This window comes from Molothrus ater, chromosome 3 (assembly GCF_012460135.2).
Source record: "Molothrus ater isolate BHLD 08-10-18 breed brown headed cowbird chromosome 3, BPBGC_Mater_1.1, whole genome shotgun sequence".
NCBI classification, from domain to species: domain Eukaryota; kingdom Metazoa; phylum Chordata; class Aves; order Passeriformes; family Icteridae; genus Molothrus; species Molothrus ater.
In genome coordinates this window covers 95,707,985-95,729,187 of record NC_050480.2, presented here as the reverse complement: position 1 = coordinate 95,729,187, position 21,203 = coordinate 95,707,985, and the positions used below count along the sequence as shown (strand labels likewise).

General features: G+C 43.1%; 1 protein-coding gene across 1 annotated transcript in view; it reads right to left on the bottom strand.

The window, feature by feature from the left end:
• Nucleotides 1-2: 2 nt before the first annotated feature.
• Nucleotides 3-21,203, bottom strand: part of ASRGL1 (asparaginase and isoaspartyl peptidase 1) — a 248,901-nt gene continuing 227,700 nt past the window's right edge. Inside the window, exon 6 of the mRNA XM_054514460.1 lies at nucleotides 3-270. Coding sequence (XP_054370435.1) covers nucleotides 154-270 — 117 coding nt within the window. The 3' untranslated portion in view covers nucleotides 3-153. The remainder of the gene's footprint in view (nucleotides 271-21,203) is intronic.

Genomic DNA, 21,203 nt, shown 5'->3' with positions numbered 1-21,203 from the left:
GGCCGGGGCGGGGGGCAGGCGCTCCCTCCCTCCCTCCCTCCTCCTTCCCTCCCGCGGGCGCGGGGGCCGCCGGCGGGGCGGGTCGGGTCGGGAGCCCCGCGGTGCCTGCGGCAGCCCCGCGGGACAGCTGCCGGCCCCGCTCCCGCCGCTCCTCTATTCCAGCGGCCACCCGTCCTCCTCCTCCTCTTCCTCCTCCCGCTTCGCCCTCGGCATCGCCGGACGGGGGCTCGGCGGGGGGCTCTGGGGAGCCGCTCCTTCTCCTCCGCTTCCCCGGGCGGCTCTGGCGGTGCGCGGGGGCGTGGAGGGGAGGGAGGGAGGGCGGGCGGGGAGGCGGGAGGGAGGGTCCCTGCGGGCGGCGGCTCCCGCCCCGCCCCGCTCCGGCTGCCGGCCGCGGGCAGGGAGCGGCGGCTCGGGGAGCTCCGCGCTCGGCGTCCGCGGGGACGGGAACTGGAGTGGCCACGGGGTGCTGCCTCTCTCCGCGGCGGGCGACAACTTCGGCCGGCGGCCGGGACGCCTTCCCCGGGCCAGCGCCGGCCGGCCGACGGGCAGGGCAGGGCAGGGCAGGGTGGGCGGACGGGTCCGTGCCCGAGCATTTACCCCTCGGAGGGCCGGGGAGCCGCTCGCTTCGTCCCTGCTTCGGTTTGGTTTTTGGGTTTTTTCCTACGTCGGCCGAAGTAAGAAGTTGTAAATAAGGCGGCGGTTTGCCGCAGCTCCCCTCGGTGCCCCGCAGTCGGTGTCGCCTCCCGCCCCGCAGCTCCGCGTTGTTCGGGCGTGCAGCTTCCCCGGAGATCACACGGAACTGAGAGCTCCTTCTTAAAGAGCATACCTATATCAGAGTTTCGTAATAATCTGCCTGTCTTTATTTTGAGAAAAGGCATTCATCAGGTGCTGCAACACACATGAAGTGCACAATCTAAAACCTCTCACAAATCCCTTCCTCACAGGGAAGTTTCCGATGCATTTTTCAACACTCCCTGCTGTCATAACTAAACACTTCCTTACAGCTTGAATTATGCTTTTAAAACTTCATGCTGCATAAGAACACAGAAGCACAGCAGTAGAGTTTGCAAATTACTGAGTTCTCCACGATTCTCTGATTAAAACGTAGAGACCGATTGATGTTCTCCCTGGCTTCTGAGCTATTTGAGATAAGAAATAGAATGATTCGTCACTGATACTTTGATTTTTGGTAGGAATAGCATGGCTTGCAGAAATGGGGGATGCCTGCACACCAGCCCCCTGGGCTTACACCACTGCTTTCTTTCCTTTCTTTTGTTTTCAGCCTTCACATTTGCATGTGTGTAACAAATGTAGATAACGTGGACACTCTATCCATCATTCATATCTATCCCCAATCGATTTGTTATTCAAAAGGACACACACACAGAGGACATCGATCTGATGTAATGCAAGCTGAAATTCATGAGAAAGTGAGGGCGACACCTGGCCTGGCACTGAACATCTGAACGAAGAAACATCTGTAGCAAAGAGATAATTAGAGTTAGCATGTTTGGTGGAGGAGTGGAAGGGTTATTATTTGATTAATGAAATAATATGGAGGAATGGAGCAAGCATAAATAGTTCAATATATTCAGATCAAGAACATCTCAGACACAAAATTACAGTTGCCTGGTTTATGCTGGTGCTGTTTATCCATAGGATGATCACCTAAACTGTGTCTTTCCAGTGACTGAGCACAACACTGTTTTCTCATTTCCAGTACAATTCTATTTACAGAGATAATTTGTTCAAATAATGCAAACATGTGTATCAAAGCAGCATACCAAGAAGATATTGCTTGGTATCATTTGCAAGTCAGCAATCACTTGGAGAAGTTAATTCTAAGCTTGCCCTTCTAGATGCTCTATGATACTATGTCAGGATTCTTAAAAACTTATTGGGACAGAACCTAGAAACTAAGGGTTACAAATGAATGTATTTAACTGGCATTCTTTATATCCAAGCATATGAAAATATTTTTTTAAATACCGTTTTTCCCTTTATATTACCTTTCATCCAAAAATATTATCTTTAGTTAACTTGTCTGTAGTATTCAGAGCCTATAGAGCATACTTAATAGTTTATGGCTGTAAGACCTTAGGAAAAGCAGCAATAAGAATAGCTGAACGTAATTGCTGCAGTTTGGGAAGGAGCACAAACAGTGAGCACCAGGGAGGTATCCCGGTGAACTGTGATCTTCCATCTCTTTAATTGTATTCCTCAAAGCTGGCAACTCTGTTTCTCTGTGCTTGCTAACAAATGCTGCCTTTACTCCTACCGCGGCTGCTGTAACAGCAATATGAGACACGTGGTTATTTGATAACAAATCACAACGATTTCATTTTCCCCTCAGAACCATTGTAACACTTTCAGGTGCCACAGAACAGGCTCAGAGGTCATGAACCAGATGCATCGGGTGTGATACCAAATAATGCAGCAGCCTTTTCCCGTTAGCTTCACGTGCAGATTATTTCAGATGGAATGGTAAAAGATAACAAAGGCACTACATACAAGCCAACTGCTACTTATTAAATTGCTGCTTCTTGATAAGCAAGGCAGAATGTTCTTCCTCTAGAAACTGGAAGATGCCAGTCAAATTACCACTCCATTTGTGGGGGCAAACTGTATACGGAGATACTTTTTTCAGCTGAACACCTTAGCACTGGTTATTATAAAAATTGTCACATTTGATTTGAGGCCTCAGGTGCAACTCTGAAACAAAGGACGAGTTTCTAACTTGTGATGGATGGTACCAATCACTGTGTGACTCAGGCTGTTCCTATGGTTTCACACATAGCATGCAGCACAGTGCATATTCCAGGTACTATCAGAGTGTGTGGGCAGGCATTTCTCTTTAGGATCTGCTCCAGAATTGTTTGTTTGCAGTAGTTTATAGTTTGGGTCATCTATTATGGTGTTGTGATTGCTGCCTCCATTCTCCAAAGATTTTTTTCAGAGATGTGTCGGGACTTGGCATCCAATTTTTCATTTGTTTTCAAAAAAACCTACTTCATTTTCTTGTGCTTCTTACCAGCAGAGGATGCGTGACTCTGGCAGGAGAATGCTTAACACAGTCCTAGAGAGCAGCCTGTGTGTGCAAGTGTGCATATGCACACCCATACTAAAGAAATCCCAGCCCTAGGAACGCTCTCCACAGGCCCACTGAGGCTTCCTGTTCCAAACAGGAGCACACAGCAGCTGCTGGCTGGATGCAGAGGGGTTGTGTAATGCTAGCTGTGCAATGTTGTGCCCTGGCTCCTTCCTTCTTCATTGCTTTCAGTCTTTCCAGTGTCTGTAGAAAAGAATAGGTGTGGCAGGAGAGTTGCCTTAGCTGTGCAATAGAGGTACTGTTCCATCATTCTTAAAACAATTCAGATTTTTTTGCCTTTCTCCCCCTCCTGAGTCAGGGTCACCCACCCACCAGGCAGCTGTGGGTAGGGACTTCTGCTGCACCCCCATGTAGCCTCTCATCTGGGCATGCCTGGCAAGGGACAAGCTGGCCAAGCCTATTGCTTGCTCCATTTGAATTTCTCCAGTTTCTGAACATTAGGATTTGCTAAAGCTAGGTACATTTAAACTGTGTTGTTTGGTTTTTTCCCCCCCAGTTATTGGAAAGTTGGTCTGAGTTATACGATAGCATTTGAAATAAAGTTATTAAAATTTATTGTTTCATAGGTTCTGCAGCTGATGGAACCATTACAGTCCCATGGGAAGCAGAAGCAAAATCAGTTGGATAAACATATAAAAATGTGCAATTATTTTTAACTAGTGGATGAAACACCGGAGAGAAATAGTTTCTATTTCATGTGGCTGTAATTGAATAGATTAAACCCAAGGATGGTTCATTTCTTTGGGCTGTTTGATATTTTCCTTTCAAAAGCAGTGACTGGTGGTGACTGGAGGTGGGTAATTAGTTCTGGCATGCAAAGGGGGGCTCATCGACCTGGCTCCTGTGATGGGTAAATCCAGCTGCCAGGTGACTCAAATCACAGCAGGCAAAAGAGTAGCCTGCCTGTCTGAATGAAATATGGGCAGTGTAGTTTCTAATGTTTGCAGTTACACCTTTTGGCATTGCTCAGTCAATCAAAATGTGTAATTAGCCAAAAAAAGGGCATTGAGGCTGCATCCCACAGGAGTGTCAGAAAACATCCACTGTGCACTACACACTGAAGTGCACAAGCCTGATCTCAGTGGAGTCACAGTGTATCCAGGGATTCAAATGAGAACAGATTTATTACACGTTAGTGAGGGCCCAAAAGACCAGTGTGTAAGCCAGGCATCCTACTGAGAAGGTGATGTTCTGCCATCTGACAGGCACAGACAACCACTCCGAGTCTCTGCACAGAGGTATCTTGGCATCAGCAAGGGGCAAAAAAGGTACAAGAAAATGAAGCTGCAGCACAGAATACAGCAAAAGCACAATCTCTTCTGTCCTCTTCTGCTCCTTTACTTTTATTTCAGCCTCATTAGACCACCTAACAGTTTTTCTAAGAAAGCACATTTTCCTATACTATCCAGCTATGGGAGCCCCTGAGAAGTTTGATCATCCAGCTCAGCAGAGAAAGCCCCACACCCTCACACAGGACACTGTGTGTCAGAAAACACAGGCTATGGAGACTGGGCTGGACTTGCTAAAATAATGTATGAGGGGTCTGTGCTGCTCCAGAGACAGGAAACCAGCTGCCCAAGCTGACAGTGAGAGGGGAGATTGCATGTTTATCTATGCACGTAGGCCATTTTGAAATAATTTTCTCTAGTTCTTTGTTCCTTTTCCTAATAAGCCAACATGTTTATCACTATAGCAACCAGTGACAGATTCCTGGAAAGAAGAGCTGCAAATGCCCGTTTGGACCTCTATGGTCACAGGTGGTTGGTAGGAGCAAGGTGTCACACCTGCCCCCCAGAGCTCTGAAATGCCGTGCAGGGAAAGAGCAGGGTGAGGCAGGTGTGACAGGGTGTGACACAGTGGGAGGGGGATGTGCACAGTGAACAGGGCTAAGCACAGCTCAATGGAAGCCATCACAAGCCTAAAGATTTTTGTTTTAAATGAAAATAAACCTGTTATACACAAGGCAAAGTTTGAAGTGCAGAACCAAATCCTGAACTGGAAAGATTCAATTATTTCAATTATCCTTCTGTGCCATGGGCTCTGGTGATGAGGACTGGAAGAGGTGGGAAATGCATGTACAAACAACCTGCTCAGAGGAGGTCGTGCAGGATGGGTATGGATGGAAATCAACACTCTCACCAAACATCTGCTGACAGCAAACACATCTGAAACCTGCACCAGTGACCTTCTTGCTGGCACTGAGCCACATTCCAGGTGACATCTCACAACTACAGCATTTGTTCAAGGGGCAAAGGTTTGTGGGACTGAGAAAAATGTGGTGTCCAGAGACAACCCTCAGGGGCAACACAGTTGCACAAAAATGAAAGTGTTTCTTTGCTTATCTACCTAGAAAAATTCATACACAACCCATTCCACCAAATTTCCCTCCCTCTCCCCCCCCTCACCCCCCACCCCCGCCCCATTTACAGGAATGTTGGCAGAAATGCAGAAATGCAAACTCTTCATCTTCTTTTAAATCTGCCTTTTTGGATAATATTGAAGAGGACCATTCTTATGCTGTTTGCCTGCCCCTCCCCTGTGTTCACTTAACTCATATCAGAAGCCTCTGAGCTCTCCTTATGTTCTGGTACCTACTCAGTTTGCTTATATTTTGAGTAGGCCCTGAGTATGAAGAGATGAACATTAAAAGCTGTATGCTTGAAAAAGGCTACTTGACCCTTGGTCTTCATATGGAGAGGGTTGATTTTTTTATTATTTTTTTTTTTTTTTAATATAATGTTGTATTAATGAGGTAATGTTGTTGTAGCACCAGTGTCCTACTGAATGCCAAAGGAGCTTTTAAGGAGACATATCTTCTAGTAGCCCACATGATACAGTAAAAAAGAACCCAAGCAGATGAGTGTTCAGGCATACAAATTTTTCTTTGGGTCTCAAAGAGCCCTCAAAAAAAAAAGCCCTCAAAAGACAAACAGTTTCCAGATACTTTATGGAATTACTCCTCATGAAGAAAATGTTTTCTTTGACAGTGTTGGGATTTTTTTCTAAGGACCTCAAGCTGATGATTTGTGTTTTGGCTTGGTTTGGCTTGGTTTAGTTTGTTTTTTGTCCTTGAGAAGTCAAAGATTCTGTTCCAGTTTCTCTTGAAATCATAAAGGAATCTCCCACCTCTTTATGTTTCAGATCTGCTTGAGGCTTTATTGACAGAATGAATAGTTTTGGCATAACCAGGCATGGACTTAAACCAGCACTGCCAGATGCAATCAAACTTCTCAGCAAGCATGATTCTCCCTACCTGAAGACTAAATCAATGCTGTGTGAATCTGTTATCTTCCATCTCACTGCTCAAAACCGGATCTGGGCTGACAGCAGGAACACTGAGACAGCTTGCAATCACCATGGTAAGTGGGTATTATATGACAAGGCTTGCAAACTCTCTTGCAAGTCAGCTGGGTGACACCTCATATTGTGAACCTGCAGATAGGAAAGTTTCTTGTCTTGGTTAGATTTCATAACATAATATTTAATTCTGGGTTGGCCCTTACTATACAAAGCATACTATACAAAAATGACTGGCTGACACTGCTCTGATTTTACATAAAGATGTATTTTGAAAATGGTGCTGAAGATGTATCTCTGAGGTAATAAGTGGTTTATGGCATCTCTGAGTGATTTATGGCACTGTAGTGTTTGAGCAGTTGGACACTGTCACATCATTTCAAAGACCTAGGGCATACACCTGCCTCCCCAAACCTGAAGTTTGGGGAGCTAGTTGGTAAAACTGGAGATATCTCTTTATCTTATATTTTTATGTGTGTTGTATAAGTAATTGTATCAGATCCTGGGAGACATTAGGCAGGCAATGTGAAAAGGCACATACGAAGTTGTGATCTCTGTCCAATAACCCTGTAAGTCCCAAAACAACCAAGGATTTATTATGGCTAGGGAAGAGCAGGCACCTTTTCAAATCATCTCCTCCCTAAGCTCACATTTTTCTCCTCTAGACAGGTTTGCCTGTGCAGATCCAATACAAAAAAGAGAGAGGAGTTTGCTGCCTCCTGGTGCAGACTGTGAATGGTGGTGCTTCTAAGGCAGTGAAGATGGCATTCTTGTCTGGGGCAAGACAGGCCATGAAAAAAGGGTCACACTGTATCAACGCCAAGCAGAAACTCATGGGCGGGGTGAGTTCCTTGAAACTCTGCTGCTTTTTTCCTCTAAAATACTCTAGATGAAAAGAAGGGACAGCTGGCCTTGGTCAGCACCCAGTTGGCCTGCCTGCCTTGTCAATGTCTGTGGATTACTGCTGCCTTTCCATCTGTTCATGGCATCTTCTCCCACGCCGAAATTCTCATTGAACCCGAGCAGTGGCCATGATACAGTAAATATAAAAGTTACACAGAACCCTTGCACTGAGCTGGCACACTCAGCTGAGTTTAGCTGGGCTCAAGCAGCCCTGAGGAACAGGCTCTGTGTTGGTGGCATTTGCAGCACTGCCACTGAGCTGCAGAGATAATATATTGCTCCTTCCCCCTTCACTCACCTCCCCAGTATTTCTTCTGTGTCCCAGCAGGATGTCTCTGGAGCCTTCCAGCTTGTCAAGCTCAGCACACTGCTCTGTGCTTGAAAGCATATGGCCAACAAAACAAAGAGCTTGCAGCTGGAATTTGAATGTGGCACAAACTGAACTGCTTTAAAAAATCAAGGTATGTTGCTAGGAAGAAACAAATTGTAAAGGTGCCAGACACAAAGGGAAATGTAGACCAACCACTGGTCTCAAGTCAGAAGCAATTGTCTAAACTTCCCATGATGACAATCCAGCCATCTCCTGATGCACTACCTAACTGTGCTGATGGTAGCAAAGTTCTCCTGATATTTTACACGAGCCTTATGTTCATAGGTTACTGTCTCCTTGCAAATTGAAAATAGCTGGCCACTTTCCCATTTTTAGCAACATTTAGACAACTAGCATCAATACCTCCCCTTCATATCTGCTTTTCTATAAAAACCATGTTTTTCATAGAAATGATTTTTTAAATTATTAATAAATAATGGTCTTTTCACTACATCTGTATGTTTCTTAAAATGTGGACTTCAAGACAAGAAATATTATTCTGATCAAGATCATATCATGCCATGTCAAGGACAATATTTATCATACATGTCAAGGACAATATTTAGCATACATGCCTTTCATATGATAATTGGAAGAGTTAGATTCTTTTTGTTATCTGTTATGAGTCCATTTCTATGATAGTCTTCCATAGTCAGGTGTTCTGTACATAATCCTACTCTCTCCTTTTCAAAGTGATCATATGGCTCTGTTTCTCAGGATAGTTCTTGTTCATGTCCTTTGTCCTTAGACTTTTCCCCTTTCCTCACAAACTCACAAAATGTTCAGTGATTTCTGTGATTTTTTCCACATGAAAAGCAATTTAAGTAATTTCAGCTCATCCAAGTATTCCTTAAAATATTTTTTCCTATTCCCAGACTGTTTTCTTGTTATTCACTTTAAAGATTGTTAGCCAATAGATCACAGTTAATGTCTTTAGGAAAGATTAATTCAGTCCTATTTGGGCTATAATATTTGAAAATATATCTTTAATATTTGTGTTAATTTAATGGAATTTTAAAAGTTTTCTAAATTACCCTTTCCAGTACCTGCAAATTGTGGAAAACAAATCATGACCTTTCTCTTCCTCAAAACGTTCTGGTTTTGAAAACTTGTAAGCCAACTGTCACTCTGAAATGTGATCAACAAATTCCCCACAGGATCATCACAGAAGGTGTGATGGAAAGCTGGGGTAAAATACAGCAGCAGAGACTTTTTCTGTAGGTTGCTGATAGGCTCATACACTCACTCCCTGGTGATTTGCCTTTGTGCTTGCAGTTGATGCATGAGTGCAGGAAAAGTGAGAGTAATACTTTAGTCAGGATGCAGGATGAAAGAGCAGACTGGGGATGGGAGAGCTCTCACAACTTCCCAAACCTGCGGTACCTGGGGTGTAATGTAGGAGAAAAATCCTGCACAGATCCCCCCAAAAGAGCTGCTGAAGGCCTGTGACAGATTAGTGATGCAGATTCTGGCTTTCCAAGGGTGAGAGGATGTCTCGGAAGCTGTGGGCAAACATGGATCAGGTAGATTTAAAAAGGCTCAGGACAGCTTCAGGGGGTGGGGAATGGGAGGAAAAGGCTCTTCTTCATCACTAGGCAAAGGATGAGGACATGCTGTTATTCCCAGGAGTTATTTTTCCAAGGACAATTTGCCCTCGGGCACTTTTGTTTTGTTAATAAGGATGTGGCCAAGCTAAGCAATTTTCTCTAAGTCATTGTGTGCATTTCTTTCTCAAACCATGTCCATGGCAAATTATGTATAATTGGTCTGTAAGGCTCTCTGTGTCCTGCCTAATCTGCTGTTTACTGATATGGTCTTTATCAACACTGACAGTTCTTTTGGTGATGATTTTGTCACCTCTAACAGAATGTAAACAGTGATTATGTAAACAGCTTACACTCCTATTCACCATGTTTGATTTCTTATCTCTTTAAGGGTGAGGGCTGTATACAGAGATGTAGTTACACTCACTGCAATTCTTTGGGGCTGGATGAAAGCACAGCCCTGCCTTAGGGATGGGCCACCCCTGCTGTGCTCTGCAGGGCTGCACGTAGGGCTGCGACTGTAGGTGGCACTTGGGGCATATTGTCACACAGATCAGTCCCTCCTTCAGAGCACAGGTCTAAGCCAGACGTTGGCATGCTAGGGACCTTCTCTGATAGGACAAGAAGCAGGTCCCAAATAAAAATATACCCTCATCCAACCCCATGTGCCAGTGTAATGATACCAAAGCTTTCAGAGACGTGCATTACCAAAATTAGGTATTTCCAAATAGATTTCTTGCCCTGCAACTTGCAGTTCAGTACATATCACTGAGATACTACATGCAGAAATTTTGGGGGTTTTCTTTCCTGGCAGGTGGAAATTTATGTTTTAAGGAATATTATTCTTTCAGAAATCCTTAACCAGTTTTGGCATTTGAGAAGAAAAAAGCATTTCATCCTTTTTGTGAAAACAAGGCAAAGTTATATCTGTCACAACCTTCCTCTCAAATTACTTTTTGTAATTCTCAAGTAGTCCAGCTTAACATAGTTCAGCTATTTGCCTGATTTTTCATTAAAGATGAGACACAGTATAATTCTCAAATAGCACAGTTTAACACACCAGCTCTTCCAAAACTGCATGTATCTGTTATGTATAGTCTAAAAGCAAAAGTCTCATGAACTTGCTCTCTCAATACTGGATACTGGAACTACACCATTTTTAATGTGTTTTTTGTTCTTCCATATTTAGTCCTGCTCCTATTCCAAAGAGGAGTGTAATTATTCCACTACTTCATAGAAACCTCTGCAGTGTAAGGTTGAAAATGACCTCAAGAAATCATTTCATCTAGTGATTCCTACATGTATTAGCTAGTGGGGGATAACTTAATTCTATAGCTGATTATGGGCAACTGAACTCCAGGCTCATGGGCCAGCAGGTATCCTAAGATCTTCATATGGGTATCTTGAGACCAGGAACATCTGCTTATCACCTCCTCTTGCAGATTTGGGTGTATCCTACTGCCACCTTTGTAATTCATACAACTTGTTCTTGGCTCCTTCATTTTCAAGGTGATCCTTGAGGAGAGAATGAGCTCTGAGCAGACAAACAGCACGGGCCACAGCCTGCTCCCAACCATCCCCCTTCTTAAATAGCTCTGGTCCTTCCTTGGCCAGGGAAGATGACAATGACATTCACCCACCATATCAGAGATCTTTCTGTGCAACTGTGAGCTGGTCAGAGGCTGCCACGTCCAAAGGTCCAGCCAGGCCTCACTAGCTTCTGGCTGGCAACACACTGGGCAAACTATCCAAGCAATCTGTGGATGATCATCAGGACAAGCATCCCTGATTTAGTCTATGCCCATCCTTGAGGCAAAATTGAACAGATTCACACCATCCTCATCTGCTCTTAAAAACATTCAGTGTAGAGGATGCTGGCTGCCTCTGCGGTAAGCAATGCTCAACTGGCCTTTCAATTAAAAGGACAATGTCTAATCTACATTATCTTCCCTCAGCAAATGAGATTACTTGTTTATCTGATGATTTTGGAGAAAGAGCACATATCTCATGCATGCGAAGGTTCACATCATCCTTGACTTTCTAGACAATAGATTCAATTCTTTCAGCCATTCCCAAGAAGTCACATGCCTTAGGATAGGTGTTACTCCCCTCTGAGCTCTGTGATTCATGGAGCTACATTCTTCTAAAAATACCTAGCCCAGAAATGGACACAGTTTTCCAGCTGAGGTCACTAGTGCCAAGCTGAGTAAAAGGACAAGTTCCTATATTTTATACCTGTTAATGCATCCCAGAAGGGTATCTGAATGTCTTGCAGCAGCACTATATTTAGCACCAATTGCAATCTATTGTCATCTTCTGAATCCTTTTCTGCAGCAGAAAAGAAAAAACACATCAGGACAACTTCTACAGGGCCCTAACTCTTGACTCATCACATTTAAAGACACACTGAATGACAAACTCAGGCAGTAATTTGCAATCAGTTGTACATACACCTCATAATTTTATCTGAATCATTTTTCTTCAGCTTGCTTTTGAAAACATTGTGTGGGATTATCAAAAGCTGTGGTACAGTCAATATAAATTATGTCTGTGGTTCCTCAAGGTTTTGCTAGGTTTCTATTCATGTTTTAGATTTTTTTTTTATGGGATCATGTGATTTGCTCTTTAAAAACTTGTATATTTTCTGTTTTGTTGGTCATTAAGTGACTGCTCAGTGAGAGCATTTCCAGGTACTGAAGTTAAACTCATCCATCACTGTACGTCCCATAGATTTCTTTCTAGCCTTGCCCTAAACATAGGGGGTTTTTCACTTTTCACAGTAAAAACCTCCCTGTCCACCTGCAATTTTCATAAATGATCATTAACAGTTTAGAGGCTGCTCAGGATAAATCCTGAACTACTCTTGGAGAAATTTCCTCAGAACAAGCTCACGTGAATAGAGCTAGCCTGTGCTAATCTATCCTGTCCTCTTGTTGAAATTAATTTCATGGATGCACCTGGTCAAAATTAACTTTATTTTGGGATTGATAAAGGAAAAAAAACAACTCTACTGAGTGTCCATCAATCATATTGCTTTTAAAATAGCATGCATTCTTAAATAGACTTTTCAGAAAATCTCATCTATGATGTAGATCCTCATGAACAAACACAATTCATTGATTTCAAATTCCACCCTGAGCTCTGTCTGATAAATATGTTAATTTCACTATTATAACTAGATTGCAATGTAGAGATGGAATCACAGTCACCAAATTCATTCCATGAGACTAGTCCTTTTTAGATCACTATTTAAAGTTTGAATTATTTCTCTTTCTCAGAATCCTTTAAAGGATTAAGTATTAAATTATATATATTATTTTAAGAGCTGGATTTGCTAGTCCTTTCTCTCCTCATAATTCATTGCCTTCACTTCTACCTGTATTTATAGTGTGCATGAATTACTTTGCTCAGGCAGAAAGCAAGATTAAAATACTTTTGAAAATCAGTTAATATCTCTGCTTGGATGCATCACATAGCAATGATCATCCCTATTTTTTCAGCTTCCTCATGTTCTTGAGAGGCTTTTTGTGAGTGATATAAATTTTACTCTTCTACATTTTTTATGCAGTTTTTTTTTTTTTTTAATGTTTAAACAAAGCTTCTCCTTCTTATGCCAGAGGTTTTTTTCTCTGATAGATACAAAACACCACCTGGGTGTGCTCCTTTTGCTCACACACAGGCTCTCCATACAGATGTGTATTCACAATGTCAGGTCAGATGCCAAGAATAACTTTAATTTCTAAATGAAATTTTTGCCATTTGGTAGCTTGGTGCAGGCACTGCCACTTTAACAGTGTCATCAGCCACTGTTCTTGCAAAGCCTTCCATGAAACATTCCTGTTGTGTCATTCTTATGACTACAGGGTAAATCTAGGCATTTGCCCTCACTTGCTCACCTTTTTGTTTCAAGGAACAGAAGTCTCAGAGTGCACCAGGATGAAGGTCTCACAGCACTAGTTGCACATAAAGAAGCTCCAGTCACAGCATAATCTAACTTCAGAGACAATAAGTGACTTTAGCACAGAGGTAGAAAACTAAAGGAAGCTTGAGAAGTTTTTAAGCTCTTACAGAAAAGTAAGATACTTCCCTCAATGCTAAATAGGTTTTTTGTGTGTGTGTTTAACAGACCTTTTCTCCTCAAAAAGTAGCTATGTGCTTTTATACCTTCTAGGAACTGCTGCTCTAGACAGAAATGCAATAAACCAGGCATTTTCATTATGAAAACCTTTTCTTCAGCTGCTTATAGCTTTCTGGAAATAAAACTTGTGTGATTTCTTACCATCACAATTAAGAGAAAACAAAGAAAAAAGAAGCAGACACTAAAGTGACATGAGGAACATGTGAAATATTTAAGAAGCAGAAAAAGAACCCCAGAAATAAAGGTTGTCCAATCTCTCAGATTTAAAAACATATAGATTAAGTAAAGTAAGTTTAGGGAAAGTGATATCACTTTTCTGACAAGAGTCTTCTTTGCAGAAAATTGCATGAGGTTAAATTACCTACCTGGTACCCCTTGAAAAAATTAAACAGCACTGGCTCAGAGTACAGCCCAGAAACCCAGGAGACCAAATTACTTCATCTGCCTTCCCTTGATGAGCAACTCTTCCCCAGTCACAGAAAAAAAGAAATATTCAAAGACAGCCCCCAAAACTTTTCAGGGCTTTGCCAGCTTCTTGCCTCTCTCCTCCTTCAGTGAGCCCTGGCCCAAGGGGTGTTCCTCACACAGGGCTGCAGTGCTGATCCCAGCTGTGCTGCCCTTTGCTTTGTCACTGCTGGTGACCCAAGAGCAACACCTGAGTGCAGAGCACTCAGACAGACACACAGCCCTGCCTAAAGGACACCTTCACAAGGAGAAGCTTCATCCTTTGCAATTCCCTATTCTTGTTTTCCTGAGGTCTCATTATCAAACCTTCCCAAAACAGAGTTGTGTTCAGTGCTCATTTAATGCAGAGCATGAAAGGCTGGCAAAGAGCTCCCTCCTCTGTAGGTACTTCTGTCCCCTGCAGCTCCTCGGAGCTCTGCTCTTTCCTCCAGCAGCTGAGGTAACTGAGAAGCTCCCTGTATGAACTTGCAGAGGGTTTGACCCTACATGGACTCCTTAGTCCATAAATGCAGACAGACTTTTACACCTGCACAAGGTTCATGGCAAGGCTGGGGCCAAAATAATTCACATTGTGAAATATGTGTGTGCCACAGTCAGGCTCAGTTACTCATCCCAGCCTCACACCAGAAAAAGGTCTAGGGGTGAAACTAGGAGGAAGAAAATCACATTAAACATCCAGAATAATATAATTTTCTTACATTGTTTTCTCCATGTCTCTGTCTTCTCCAAGCCACTTTTGTCAAATGCCCTATCTGATTGGTGCAGGATTGTTAGGCATGAGCATGGTCTGAAAAACAAATGTCACCCCCTGGAGAATTTTGTTGAGAATAATAGATCTGTGTGAAGGTCTAAATCAATAGAAGTCTTTCTGAATGCATTTCTAGGAAACCTAGAAATATCACCAGTGACTTTGACTAAAATACAAGGTGCTATTGTTTGGAAAGCAATTTATAGTTAAGTAATTTAAATTTCATAGCAAAGAAGGCCATATAGTGAGAACTTCACCCACTGCAGGAGGGGGAAGATGGAGATGTTCAGGGATTGCAAATACCAGCACAATTTAGGTTTGACAGAGTTTTTTGGAGTTTGTTGTTTTTTTGTTTTTTTGGTTTTTTGGTTTTTTTTAAGAATGATTTCTGGATCCTATTTCAATCCCAATACCCTTTTCTGCCACCCTTGAATTTCAGCTTTTGCATATTTTTCTCCCTAAGGTTTATTTTCTATCAGAGGATTACTTTACCTCTACTAAAAGCTTCTTTTAGGTTATCAGAGTAGGTGTTTAAGGTCTGCATTCTGTCACTTCTTATTTACATGTTTTTAAGTGTTTCTCCTAAAGCTTAAGCTTAACTGAAGGAGAAATAAATGTAGAGGCTATGCTACCATATAGTCAATTGAAATGCACACTAGGGATTCTTCCCCTTTTCCCACTATTAGGATTAGCATTTATGAAAGGTCTGATTCTCCTAACCTCAGTTTTGTTATCCAGTGCCACCCACAAACCTTTTTTTTTGAGCTTCAGCACCATCTTGTTGACACCTAAAGTGGGGATGCATCCCCATGTGCCAGTTCCAGGATTCAATGAACCAGTTTTACTCTTGCATCTCTTTGACTGAGTAGCTCAGCAACTACCTTCAGTCCAAATCCAGCTGAGATGCCTCAAGCCTACCTTTTTCCCCTTCCAGAAGCATGTCCTCCCCATGAGGATATGTGCTAGTCATGCCAGGAATGAAGGGAGGAAAGAAATTGTCATTTCTATAGAAAATTGTGATGTTCTATAGAAATTGTGATTTCTATAGACTGACTGAAGTGATGCCAGCAGGTGGATGGCAGTGAGGGCAGGAATCACAGGGCCAGAGAGGGAGGAGAAAGGGATTTCATACCACTTGGTGCTCCCACCTGCTATGATGGGAAGTGTTGTTCAGAGCTCTCCCATGCTGTGGAGCTGCTGACCCTGAATTTCTCTCTTTCTAAAACTGAGGTTTCACTGATCACCAGGGTATTAAATAAAATATGGAGTCTGCTTTCTTCAGCCATTTCAGTTCTTTCCCTTAGTTTATGAATGAGTATTTCTAGTGTTTCTCTTGGGAGACAGCCTACATGTCTACAGTGTGTTTAAAAGGGGGCATCATTCCCTTGCACCCTGTGCCTTCACATCCCTGCCCATTCCTCTGTGACCTGCCTTTCAAGGGGTCAGGCTGGCCAGGAGCACAGCAGAGGAGGAGGGGGACCACAGCACTGGCTGCAGGGACCACTGCTGGTACCAGGATCCCCGTGGTCAACAGAACTTGATGGCATCCATGTACTCTGTGGGGGGCTCAGTTAGCTCAGCCCTGCAGCAAAGCCCTATGATGAGCTGAAGGCTAAAGGCCTGGCTTTACCCCCATGCTGCTATGAGCTGTGTGTTGATGACTTTTAAGTGTTAATTACACTTCCTTTTGTCCAGGTTTGATTGATACAAACTCATTTGGTTGATACAAACTCATTTGCTTCCAGGGATCTCTTACTGGGGGCCATCACAGCCTTGAAAACCTTAGAAAGAAATTCAAAGTGTGAAAACCCATTGCAGCAGCAGGGAAAATAATTTGCAGGAAAACAGAGAGCACCAGCAATAAAGGCAGGCAGGGGGAAGGGATGCAGCTCTCCAAGGCTCCCCCAGGGCACAGTGAGCTAAAATCAAAAGAGAAAACAGCATGCAAGACCAAATCCTGCCAGTGGCAAGTCCAACAAACAGCTGGAGCAAAAGGCAGCTCTTGGAAACAAAGCTGCCACTTACCCTCACCCTTTCTGTATAAGTATCCCCGACATGAAAAACAAGATACTATGAAACATTAGACAGTTCTGCTCTCATGAATTTCTCCCTCACTCCTCTCTTGGGTCTGACTGTATTTTTAACCTTTGGCAGCCTCCTCACCACCCCTGCTGTGCAGGGGCTGGGGCACCAGTGGAGTGTGCAAGTCCATGCTCTCTCAGCAGCCTGGACAGGAATGGAGGTGGAAGCAGTGGGGAAGTCACAGCTCCAGCTGGATTTCCACATCCTTATAGTCAGATTCTGTCTTCAGGAAAGGAAAGGCAACTGGAGAGAGAGTATTACATATGTGGTCTTCATAAAATAGTTTGGGTTGGAAGCGATCTTCAAGGATCCAACTGTCCTGCTATGAAAAGGGACACTTTCCACCAGAGTGCATTGCTCAAAGCCCCCTGCAGCCTGGAGTTGAAAAATTCCAATGATGAAACATCCTTGTACTTAGTCTTGTTGACCTCATGAGGTTTGCATGGGCCACTTCTCAAGCCTGTCAAGGTCCCCATGGGTGCCATAGCTTCCCTGCAGTGAGTCAGCTGCACCACTCAACATGGCATCATCTTCAACTTGCTGAGGGAGCATTCAACCCCACTGTCCATGTGTTAAGTTACCCATTTTCTTATTGAATGCAGTGTTCCATTCACATGTGTAAGTAATCTTTACATATATATATATATATATATTTTTTTTTTTTAATATAAATGAGACTCCTCTTCAAAGTGTTGTGCTGGTTTTGGCTGGGGTAGAGTTCATTTCCTTTACAGTAGCCAGGATTGAGGCCGTGTTTTGGATTTGTGCTGGAAACAGAGCTGATTACACAGGGATGTTTTCATTATTGCCAAGAAGTGCTTGCACAGTGTTAAGGCCTTTTCTGACCCTACCCCACCACTAATGAGGCTGGGGGTGCACAAAGAGTTAGAAGGGACATGGCCAGGACAGGTGACCCCAACTACCAAAGGAATATTCCATACCCAACACATGATGTCATGCTATATATAAAGGAGTAGGTAAAGCAGTGGAAAGAAAAAGGCAAGGGAGACTTTTAGAGAAATGGAAAGCAGTGGAAAGAAAAAGGCAAGGGAGACTTTTAGAGGAATATCTTTCCAAGTCACTGTTACATGTGACGGAGCCTTGATTTCCTGAGGATGTCTGAACACCTGCCTGCCCATGGGAAGTGGTGGATGAATTCCTGCTTTTGCTTTTTCCTTTACCTGTTGAACTGTCTTTATCTCAACCTGTGAGTTTTCTCATTTTTACTCTTCCAATTGTTTCCCCATCCCACTGAGGTGAGGGGGCAAGCATCTGTGTGGAACTTAGTTGGTGGCTGGGCTTAAGCCACAACATTTCTTTTTGGTGCCCAACATGGGGCTCAAAGTGCCCACGATAATGGCAGATTTGATTAGAATGCACTGGATTTAATTTGTAGCTGTTCTTGCTGTTTAGCTATTAATGGGCAGGCTTCTGTGCCTGCCACGAGGCTCGCCTGCCTGCCTGTGTATCAGAGCGAGTGCTCGTTAGTGGCTGCTTTCTGCTTTCGCTGCTTGCTGTGCTGCTGTGCTGCTTATCGTCTTCCTCTGCTGTGCTTGGGAACATTGAGATAACAGCCTGGGCTGCCTGATGGCCAGGACATTGCTGCTGTTTCTGTGTTGCCATACTGGACAGGCTGGAATTCTGGTGATAGCTTAAGACACTCTGAGCAGTGTGGGTGAATGTGGGTGCAGGACACCTGAAATATCTGTGCTGCAGTAGCTGTACCTCTGAAGGGATGTGGCCTAAGGATGAGGTCACACCAGAGAAGGTACCCCTCGGAGTGTCACTGGCTGTGACCAGTGAGGTCATGTTGAACACCTCAAAGCATGTGGCCATGGATAAGTCCATGACAGTATTCACCATCTGAGAGTACAGAATGGCACAGCAGATAAACATGGAGGCAGTAGTTTTCTACATCTAGAAAGTGCACAGAATGTGAGAATCTCCTACTGAAGGCAGATGCACTTTTAACCGTGTTGAAGAAGGTTTTGGCAGGGCTATGAAGATCATTGGGAATGGTGCACTCAGCCCCAACTCTGTATTTTTAAGCCTCCCTGTGTGCTTAACATTTGGGTTTAAAGCAATTTGTAGATGACTTGTCACTTGGCACTAGCTATATTGTTTTAAACATTATTGTAACGGTAAAAGATGAAAAAAAAAAGTGAAATTTTACACTGGTATCCTTACCTTGGGAATTTGTAGTTGGAGAATTACAGCTAAGGATTACAAGCTCCCAATATGAATGCATATTTGAGTGTGTGCTTATAATATATACCCACAGAGGAATACATGGAAACAACATCTATTTTGGCAACCCTTGCACTTTTCAAATTAGATGCAGAAGAGTTATTCTAATTATTTAAAGGTCTCTGAGCCTCAGCAAATTATATTGACAGAGCTTTCGCTTTCAATAAAAAACAGACCTGAAATGCTTTTGCAAATGTGTTGCTTTCATCAAAATTTTTATTTCACTGTTATTGACTTTTATATCGGGCGAAAGCTGTGCAGGCAGCCACATTTATGCACATCCCCATCCCTAGTCCCCTTCTTGCCCACCACAAGGTTCCTGATTTCTCCCATCTATTAACACCCCCAACTCCTGACAAAAGGTGATCCAGCTGCACAAGGAGCCAAGTGCATTGGGTCAGCTTCTATATAAAGGCAGAGGCAGGGAAAATAAACTGAAGGAGACAATTTCGGAGTGCAAAGCAGGAAACTGGGACAGGCAATATGAAGAGAGCTGAGTACTGGTGAAGCAGGAATCAGATGAGCCAGGATGATTGAAGCAGAGAGGAGCAAAGATTTTGCTACAGATTGTCCTGTCATGAAATTGAAATACAGGGCTTTAAATTGCAAGGTAGGTGAGGCAGAATGAGATAAAAGGAAGGCAAGGGAGTAGTAGGGAGCAATAAGCTGTGCTTTGATGCACGTGCACCGTAAGTGCATAAACCAATTAATGAAAATATTGTATTAGCATCTGCAGCAGGATTATCCTTTCTTTAAATCTGTGTAGAGCTCTCCTGGACATGTCTTTCTCTTACCAGTTCGGTGTTGCTCATGCCCATCCAAATTTTCCATTAAGAGGAGTGGTACTGCTCTGGTTTTAATGAGTTTCCAAATAAAGAGATGATGACTGGCAGTGTAATTTCCCTTCTACACTTTGTGCTTTCATGACGGGAGCTTATTATTAACCTTACTACTACATTTTCTGTTATTTTACTCTGGTGGTTTAATTGTATTTCCACCTCAGTCATGTGAATTCATTTTCTAATAGTCTCCTTTCCCAGACTGCTTTCATGTAAGCAGCAGGGTTTTTCAGTTAAGTACTCTGTGATGGTTTTAGTATGCATTTCTTTCTGGTTTAATCTTTCTCTTTTTTCCTCTCTGTCTGTGTATTAGTCATCGTTAATGGGGTACAGCACCTTGTGCTCTCTGACATGGAAAACAGGGACAGTGTAAGCAAACATCAAGGACAAAGCATAAAAATAACAGAGGCAGTCTTCGTAAAAGGGGAATTAATGACTCAGGCAAATGGATGCCACATGTTAGTAATTTTAAGGAAAGAAAGCATGAGCCATGCTTAGAAATGCAGATGTATTTATCGCCTTTCAGCCCCCCTATTTAGCTGTTACTAATGGTGTATTGAAAGGGAACAAAAGAAATTTCTGAATGCAGAAGCAAGGATGTCTTAGCAGGTGGTCCGGGGTAATGGAAATTTAGGGCATAAGCAGCAGATCTGATTCTTATTTTATTAATGCTGACATAAATCAGGCATGTGTATCCACTGAAGGAGTGAAAGAAGTTCTGCCAAGGTAGGGTTGGAGAAAAGTCACTCAGGTCTCCCATATCCAATCTAACACAGAGCAGCAGCCTCCTCAGGAACTGCACCTTTGCTCTCACTAAATAAGACAAGATGGAAATAAGTCTTTGTATTTCACCATAAAATACTAGGAGGTGTGCACAGACAGCTCTTGGTATGTGAGTGCCAGTCTTATAATGAAAAGGAGCAAAAGTGCAGTAACCCTAGAGGTACGGTCAGTGGTTTGGTATTCAGTCAATAAAAATAATTGAGAATCAACTCTTATTTACAGTCTGGCCCCTTTCCAACACCAACATTTTAGGGGAGCTGTACATTGGATTTAAATGAAAAGTAATTTGCCAGAGTTAGTTAGAGGTCTCCAATGTGAGCAGGAATCAGGACCTTTGATTTTACATCACGGAGCATGTTTCCATTTGGCATGTTACACGCTAACACTGTTTGCAAGAAGTGAGGGCAATCATTTTCATTTGCTGAAAAATTGGAAGCAGTGCAGAAGGCCTCATGAAGCTGACACAAGGCTCGAAGGGATTGCCCTGTAGCACAGGAAAAGCCTTCCTGCTGATGGGGTTATGAGAGAGATCCAGAGCTGCCTTATAAACACCTCCAGGAGAAGAAAAATCCGGGTGCTAAAGAGCTCATTGAACTCCTGGGCAAAGGTATTATAGGAACTTCAGGCAGGTGGATAAAATGTAACAAAATCAAATGGAAAATGAAGCGTGTCTGAAAG